The sequence below is a fragment of the Sus scrofa genome, chromosome X (assembly GCF_054392235.1).
Source record: "Sus scrofa isolate SSC_HxYL_T2T_F1_AM1 chromosome X, Sscrofa_HxYL_maternal_Yorkshire_Landrace_v2.0, whole genome shotgun sequence".
In the NCBI taxonomy this organism is placed as follows: domain Eukaryota; kingdom Metazoa; phylum Chordata; class Mammalia; order Artiodactyla; family Suidae; genus Sus; species Sus scrofa.
In genome coordinates, this window is record NC_139401.1 from 67,647,541 (window position 1) to 67,656,066 (window position 8,526).

The 8,526-nt window shown below is 55.9% G+C and overlaps 1 protein-coding gene across 1 annotated transcript; it reads right to left on the bottom strand.

The window, feature by feature from the left end:
• Window positions 1-1,116: 1,116 nt before the first annotated feature.
• On the bottom strand, window positions 1,117-5,194 carry LOC110257680 (uncharacterized protein CXorf49 homolog). The gene is made up of 6 exons (XM_021079845.2): window positions 3,735-5,194; window positions 2,980-3,136; window positions 2,341-2,417; window positions 2,041-2,086; window positions 1,403-1,444; window positions 1,117-1,298 (listed from the first exon to the last, which is right to left on the bottom strand). Exons 1-5 carry the CDS (start codon window positions 5,034-5,036, stop codon window positions 1,404-1,406), a joined length of 1,623 nt encoding a protein of 540 aa, XP_020935504.2. The 5' UTR covers window positions 5,037-5,194; the 3' UTR covers window positions 1,117-1,298; window position 1,403.
• Between the last annotated feature and the right edge of the window lie 3,332 nt (window positions 5,195-8,526).

Here is an 8,526-nt window from a genome sequence, read left to right on the forward strand (position 1 = left end):
AAGCAACAAACACTGGCTCAGATTCAGAATAAAAGCTATGCCCTAAAATCATGCCTGCCTTCTCCAGGGAGGGGGTTGAGTGGAAGGATTACGCCCCAAGGATGTTCCTTTCCGACCCTGAAGTCTGTGACCTGTCCCACCCCCCACGTGGTGATAGGGTCACCTGAGCTCACACCACTCAGCCTGGAAGGGCACCAGCCTGAGATTATGGGGAAAGGGTGGACCCAAGTGCACCCTAGTGTCCAGATGCGGTCACACCTTACTTCCCATCCTCACTGCGCCCATCTTGCCCCATCCTGGGTAGCTCATGTTGGGCGGTCTCCTACAGAGATCCCCTGCTTCCAAGATGAGCTCCTCTGAGGAGCCAGTGTCCCATTCTCATTCCATCCATGACCAAATCAGCTGTCAGACATCACAGGATCACAGAGTAGGATCCAGAGCCTTCTCCAGTGACTGCAACATTTGGAGAGTCCCAAGCCCTGTCCTGGGGTTAGGTGACTTCTGCATCAACCCCTGCCTACGCACTGGGGATTTAACAACGTCTCCTGAACAAAGGAGATCGGACCCTTGCTTTTGCTCATTGACGGGCTTACAGAGTCTGGACCACAGTCTCTGCGCCTGTTGAAGTACACCTTCAGGGAAGGCTGCCGACCCAGGGGAGGGATCAAAGGTGCTCAGAGCAAAGCAGGGTGGATGGGGGCAGCAGGACAGTGATCCCAGGGAGGGAAGGTGGGGGGATTGGCGCTCTGGAAGGGGGCCGTGCATTCCTGCTGATGGGGAGGATGGATGGCAGCGATGAATGGGAACCAACAGACCCCCAAAGGGGGAGGGGTTTGGAGAGAACCAGAAGAGGGCCTGCAAGGGAAAGGGACGACTGCGCCAACGTGGCCAGGCAGAGCCCCACACAGAACTCAGACCCGGGGCACGCAGCGGGCCAGGTTGCAGGGATGGTGGCAAAGGTTGCCCTGGACTCCCCACAGGGAGAAGGCACACCACAGGATGCCAGAGGGACAGTTCTGGGAAAGGCTCTGCCATGGAGCAGCCCCCAGTCTTCCATGACCCACGACTTCTCCCCGCCCCACCCACCCCAGCCCCAAGAGAGGACAGGCTACGAGATGCACCTTAACTGAAACGACTTTAATTTGAAACTGCCATGACACTGAGGCGGGGGAGGGGCAAAACAAGAGGGAGAGGAAGCTCTGGCTGAGGCAGAACAAGAGGGACCGAGCTTGGCCACAGCACCTCCCGGGCCCCAAAGGCACCAGCCGCTCCTCTTGCATGAAGATGCAGGGCTCAACCTGTGAAACAGCAGAGTCAGGGAAGAGCCTCAAGCCAGGGCCGGCCCACAGTCCCGCTCCACAGCCAGAGCTGTGGGAAGGGGTATGGTGTGTGTAACACTCACTTCAAAGGGTCTGGAACATGTCAGCCAGGTACCGCATGGCGGCTGCAATGGGGAGAGGCATAAGCAGGCGCTCCAGACATACGGATGGAGAAGCCCACCCAGGTCCCCGTGGGCAACTTCCTAGCCCTGCAATCTGAAACCCCCTCTAGTCCTGATGCAAAGAGCCCTGGGCCTGAGCACTCCCCCACCACCCGAATGACATGTGGAAATGTTTCCTAAAGGGAAACAAAATGTGCCAGCAGCTCTCAACCTTTGGGGCATGCCAGAACCACTCAGAACTTGTCACACACACAAACAGTCAAGGAAGAACCTTAGAGGCCATACCGAGCAGCAGCCACAGGGAAAAATCAACGGGGCACCTCTAAACATCCTAACAGAAGTTGTTCTCCAGGACTTACTCTGGTTTGCAAAGTGTCCTTGCAGTTCTTTTTTTTTTTTTTTTTTTTTGTCCCCCCCGCTCTTTGCACACATACCTAGTTGTACATGCACAGCGGGCTCCAGGGCCAGGCCTCTAGGTTCTCCTCCCCCCAGGAATGTTGGTCTCTGCAGGGCCGCCTGCACCTGCGGCCCACCCCCACCCCACCGGCCCACCCAGGTTCTGCACTAGGACACCGCCCTCTGTCCCTGGTTCCTCATACCAAGCTGCTCCTTCAGGTCGTCGATTTCTCTCTGTAGCAGGAGGCACTAGGCCCACAGACACCAGAGGAAGAGAAAGGATTAGTACACTCTGGCCTCCTCACTCCTTCCCCTGCCCCTCGGACCCTACATCCCAAGGCCAGGCGGCTAGACCGGCAAGAGCACCTCCGTGGAAAGGGGGCACGCCGCTCCCTGGGATGTGGATGGGAGCGGGGAGGGGTCCCCACATATGTCCGTGTAACCCGGACCCAGATCCCACCATCTAGTTGGGGTCTGCATTTCCAGGAGCCCTCTGGCATTACCCGAGGACAGCCCTGTGCCCCTGGCGGCTGCTGCTGCCTTTCACGTCTTGGGGGATGGTCAAGGGTTTCCAGGTCACCTGAGGGGGAAAGGACACACAATCCAGCTTGCCAGGCTCCCAGTGGGGGCGGCGGGGGGAGGGAAGGGTCCAGCGGGGCCTAAGGGGAGGTGAGGCAGCACCACCCTCTGGGGGCAACAAGCTGCCCCTGCTCTGCCCGGCAGCTCCAACCTTCCCCCTGGGCTTGCCCGCTCCCCTGTTCCCCAGGGGCAGCTGTTTCTTCCCCCCACCCAACCCCCACCCCCGCCCCGACCAGACCGTGGTGTCTAAAGACAGTGGCCCTGGGTCCAACCCTTCCGGAGCTGTGGCCACCGCCAGCACCTGGGAGAGCGCTGTGGGCGAAAGGGACTGAACAGAAAAGACCATTCTGCTGCAAGTAGCTGTTTGGGGCACTGCCACCAGTCGCCCTTGCGGTGCAAACCCCACCCAGAGGATGATGTGGCTCAAGGCCAGCCCTGTCGAAGCTCTGTCTCCTGTGGGAGAAGCGGACTGGGGGCAAGGCTGAGCTCCCAGCGGAGACAGAGCCGAGGTCTCTCTCCTCCTCTCCTCTCCCTTCCCAGCGTTTCACACCCACCAGGCTCACCTGAGGGTGCAGGCCCTCTGGCCATGACGGCTACCTGGTTCAGGGCCGAGGGCTCTGAGTCTCCTGCAACGTGGGGGGCTCTGGTGCTGAGGTCGCCGCTGCTGGGATACCCATGATGCAGGTACGGACAAGATGGCCCTGGCCTGTGTGTCGGAAGCTGAAACAAAACTCTCTCACCCATTTGGACTGAGGGGGCCTGCGTGTCCATGGCTCTGTGTGCCTGTGTGAGCACGTGTGTTTCGGGGCTGGGCTGAGAGGCAGGGAATGGAGAGAGGCTGATCTCATTCGCACCTTCTCCCTCAGTCAGCCCCAGGCCGGCAGGCAGGGCTGAGCTGGGGACAAGTGTGGGGCACTGAGAAGGCCCACGCCCCCTCCAGGAAGGCTCGGGGAACAGCTAGGAAGCAGGAATCAGGAGGCCCTTGAGTCCAAACATTGAAGCTTTGCAGGCCAAATGCTGAAGGTGTCCCCAGATCCAGTTCAGCTCCCAGCCCCTCCTTCTTCCATCCCAGCCCCTGCCTGGGGCAGGAGGTGGGACATGGGCCCAGGGTGCAGAGCCCTGCCCTGCTCACTCAAAGTGCTCCCTTCATGTGTGTCCCTAGTCGGACGACCCCCATCTGGCATCCTAATGACCCAATGACCCAGGGGTGCCCGCTGAAGACCCCCGAGGGATAGACAGAGGGAGCAGGGGGAAAGAGGAAGAGCGGCCTGGGGGCGGCGGGGAGGGTCGGGGCAGGGTCGGAGCATGGCCTACTCACTTGGCCCCTTGCGACCTGGTCTCCGTCTGGGTCGTTATCTTCTCCAGCCACCACCAGCTCGGACTCCCTTGCCCTCCTGGCGGCGGGTTTCTTCCCAGCGCCCGCGTGCTTGGACTGCTTGGTTCCGGAAGGGACCAAGGAATACTTCCTGGACCTCCCAAGCAGCGGAACACCAGCGATCGGGGGGAAGGTGGCCGGTTCCAGGGGAGCTGCCGAGACTCGCTGCCCCCAGGGAGGGAAGGTTCTCCCCAGGGCGAGGGCGGAGGCTCCCCCGAGGGGTTTCTTCTCCTGGGCCCCCTTCTTCCTAGGAGTGGCCCTGGGCAGGCCGCCCGCAGCAGCAGCCGCCGCAGCAGCTGCAGCCGCAGCCGCAGCCGCAGCCGCAGCCACAGCAGCCCCCGGGTAGCTGGGCCTGCTTCCCTCCTTCCCCCAGAGGATGCTTTGCATTTTCTTAGGGGAAGAGATGTCCGGCTCTCCGACGCCCTGCCTTTCCACAACCGAAGTGAACCCTCGCAGAGCAGGGGCCAGGAAAGCGCCTGGCACGTGGAGGAAATTCTCCCTGACTTGGAAGTGCGGGAGTGTGAACCCGGGAGCCTCGGGGCTGCAGGGCTGGGCCTGGCCTCCTCCCCTGGGGTAAATGCTCACCCTCATCAGCTGTATCTCACCGAACTCGTCGGAGGACTCGGGGTCGGAAGGCAGCCCGACCGGGCCTTCCGCGGGGGGCCGCTGGCGACTGGCAGCCAAGGGCAACCTACTCTTAGTGCCTCTCTTCCGGTTCGGCCAGGCCCAGCCCGCCTCGGGCCCACCGAGGTGGAGACAGCGGGCCAGAGCCTGCTGCGCTTCTCCACAGCCCTGGGCGGACGCGCCTCCACTGCCGGCACCCGCCTCGAGGCCGGCCCACACGGCTGACACTTCGGCGGCGGCGGCGGGGGCGCAGCTCTCGGGGGACGGGGATCTGCGGACGCCCAGCACGTCCAGGTCGGCCAGCTGCCGCAGGATGGCCGCCGCAGACTCGTTGGCCAGATCCAGGGCGACGCCCTTGTCGTCGGCCGGGGAGCCAGGTCGGCCTTCGCGGCCCCAGAGCACCAGCCCTCCCGCCTCCAGCTCCTCCGTCTCTGACTCGAAGCCCTTGGGGTCCCGGAAGCCGCCCCCGCCCTCGCCCTCGCCGCTCTGTGGTGGCCCCGCGTCGGGGCCTGGGCCTGGTCCCCGCTGGGCTCCGGGGCCCGCGGGGCGGACGCCAGCCGGCTCCCCACCCTCCGGGCCGAAACCCGCTCCCCAAACAGACACCTCATCCGGGGAGCTCATGTCGGACTTAGGCGGCCCGGGTTTCGGGGCGATGATCGGTCGCCCCGGAGCAGTCACCGCCGTGTCGCGTCGCGGTCGGGGTAACGGTCGCGGTCGGGATCTTCAGCCACGGGAGGCTTCAGCCACCACAGGCGTCACCCGCGCTCGCCTCAAAAGACGCCCGGCTTCTCTTCGCGCCTTCGACGACGCCGGTCTCGGGGCCTCCTCATTGGTCCGGACCTAGCCAACCAGCGCGCGCCCTGTTGGCCCGCCCCTCGAGGCCCAACCAATGGGGTCGAGGGTCTCTGGTTTGCTGCCAGGCGGGTGCCGGGGGCTCTGTGCAGTTGGCCAGCTGGCTGTGGATGGGAGCGGGTGACCTCAAGGTGACAGTGCTGCTTTCAGGCCCCTCCTCCTACCTTCTCCTGTCCCGCCTCCCCTTTCCAGTTAGAGTCTCAGCCCCGAGTCTGAGCGAGCCTCCGTTTCCCATCTATAAAGGGGGTGGGCCGAGGGGCGTTTGGTTTCCTGGGTGGTGAGAATGAAACTTCAGGATGGTGGGCCTGGGCTTGGGGAACAGGCTGGGCTTGGTTCTGCTCTCTCAGCCCCCAGCCCTGAACTCGGAGGTAATTCAAAGAAGAAGGAATAGCAGTGGCCAGTAGACACTCCAGAAGATGCTCACCATCACCGATCCTGGAGATACGAACTAAAACCACGAAGTGGTTTTCACACACAGCTTTGCAACCTTCGAAGAGCTTAACTGCTCTGAGGGTGGGGGAGGTTAGGAGCAAAGCCCTGTGGCGGTGGTGCAAAGGAGCCACTGGGGAGGCTAATTTGGCAGAATCCATGAAAAGCAACTTATACAGCACGGACTATGGGGCTGGCACTCTTCTAAGAGTGCCTAACTAGTGATGCGCCCTCACGACCTTCCTAGGACCATGTTGCCAGCAATTGCGGGCCTCTTAGAGTTGAGGAAACAGGTGCTGAGAGGTTCAGCCACTGGCCCAAGGTCCCTGGGCTCGTCGGGATCGGTGGCAGGATTGAAACTGGGCAGTCTGGCTCCAGAGTCTTGGCTTGGAGCCGAAGATCTTAAACCGAACGAGACGCTTATTCTCTCTGTCCGGTCCATCTTCTGGAGACGCACGACGGTCCCCGTGTGTACAAGGACACACGCACAAGGGTTTTGCTGATGGAGAAAACTGGGAACACTCCAGGTTCCCCTCAGTAAGGAGTCGGATGAATGCCACGTGGTGTGAGCGCCCTGTGGAGTAAAGCCTGGCAGTGCAAAGGAATGCATCAGACCCTGTTCACAGATTTCAGAACCCTCCTCCTGACTGTATACTGCAAGTTGGAGAATGACAGAGTTAAGGCCCCCTCCTGGCAGGTGTTGGAATATCCAGATGTTTGGGGTACCTCAAGAAGAGAGGAATTCACCCAAATCTTCACAGTCAGAGTATGATAGCAAGCTGTTCACATGGCTTTCCTAGACTTGAGAGTCCTTTTAAAAATGCAATCTGAGATTCTTTCTGACAATGTTCTGGCAAAGCCAAATTTAAAGGAGCCTTTATGATACTTATGCTTATGTAAATACTCAGGCCAAGTTTATTGAAACTAGACTTATTTTGCCAACAAATTATTCTTAATTTCGTTATATTTGGAGGAAATGATAATTTTAAAGAGAAAAAATTGTTCCAGCAAAATGTCTTTATAGATTTTAAATTCTGGTGCTGTTTAATTGTCTTTGAGTTTCTACATTTACTGTCTAAGGCTCACTTCCTAGATGACTCTTCGTTGCTATATTATATTATTGTAGAGTTTAATTGAATTATGTAAAGGACAATCAACATTTGTTTCTGAAGATCGTCACAGTCATCTCTCTTGGGATGAAGATCATATACCTCATGACCTGCAACAAGGAGATTATTCATATTGGAAGAGACATCAGATAAAGGACTTTTTTTTTTTTTTTGGTCTTTTCAGGGCTGCACTGGCGGCATATGAAGGTTCCCAGGCTAGGGCCCCAATTGGAGCTGTAGCTGCTGGCCTCTGCCACAGCCACAGCCATGTCAGATCTGAGCCGGGTCTGCAATCTACACCACAGCTCATGGCAACACCGGATCTTTAACCCACTGAGCAAGGCCAGGGATCGAACCCGCATCCTCATGGATGCTAGTCTGGTTCGTTAACTGCTGAGCCGCAACTGGAACTCCAGATAAAGGATTTTTATGGTCATGTTGGAAGGGGTTATATTAGGCTTTCTCTCCTGAAAAGACTGTCTCTCCCCTTTCTGACACCTCGCTTTGATTAATTGAGACCAGCACTATCAGATCAGGAAAAGAAGATGATATCTGAAGTACACAGCTGACCTAAGATGGCAGACCAGACTTGTATACTAATTATTTGATAATTTCTCACACTTTTGCTTATGAACCAAAAGATTTATTGGGCTGTCATATGCAATTTTCATAAATCAATCCAACTGCTGGTTTATGGTTAATTACTTATGTCCAATACTCCTGGATTATCTTAGCAGATTTCTTCTCTCCAAGGCTCTAATTGGATGGCCCTTAGAGATTTTGCCTTAGAAGAAAGAAATTTTAGTACTCTGCAAGCCATTGCCAATATCATTAAGTAGGACTCTCTTTCCTGGCCAGTTAATGATACCTGTTCTGAACTTGGGCATAAATACTGCTTTTTGCTAGATGTTAAATATTTTGGATAGATTTTAACTGGACCCAATAGATTTATGGAACAAATTTATGGCCTTGAATCTCCCCAGGTTGGTTAGGAAGATGTACATTTTCCTTAGGGTCAAGGTCACCTATGGGTGGCCTTGCTAATAGCTACTGGCAATCTGCCTTTAATGTGGGCATGCTGAGTTCAGTCAGTTTCCCAATGGTATGATTATTTGGCCACAATATTTGTTCCTTCACTTGGAATAGAAGATATCGTTACTCATATAGAGGCTTTAACAAAATTCACCCAGCAAACCTTAAATGATAGTAACCAAGTCATTAGTTTACTCAATTCACAAATTTCCATGGTGAGAAAAAGCAGTCCTATAGAATTGAGACTTACACCACAGCTCACAGCAATGCCGGATCCTTAACCCACTGAGCAAGGCAAGGGATCAAACGTGCAACCTCATGGATGCTAGTCAGGCTGAGCCATGGTGCAAACTCATTTTTTGGGGGGAGGATAATTATTTTCAATTAAACATGAAACCAAAAGTTGTTTTTTTAAAAAAATAACAAAATCACAAACCTTAGGCAGACTGACCAAGGGAAAAAAAGAGATTCCTAAAGAATCACCAAAATCAGGACTGAAAGAGAGATATCACCACTGAGCCTATGTGAATTTTAAAAATTATAATAAAATAGTATGAAAAATTTATATCAACACATTAGAAACAGAAATACAATGAAAAAAATCTGTAGAAAGACATAAACTTCAAAACAGACTCAATAAAAGAAAATCAATTAAATTGATATTTTAAAATCTCACAATGAATAGCTCC

Bases quoted from the DNA above. Each gene is read 5' to 3' on its own strand.
- LOC110257680 (XM_021079845.2), bottom strand. From the start codon at position 5,036: ATGAGCTCCCCGGATGAGGTGTCTGTTTGGGGAGCGGGTTTCGGCCCG. The intron at 2,418-2,979 runs GTGAGCCTGGTG...TTTCCCCCTCAG, and splicing joins CAGAGGGCCTGCACCCTCAG to GTGACCTGGAAACCCTTGAC. The intron at 1,445-2,040 runs GTATGAGGAACC...TCCCCATTGCAG, and splicing joins CGACCTGAAGGAGCAGCTTG to CCGCCATGCGGTACCTGGCT.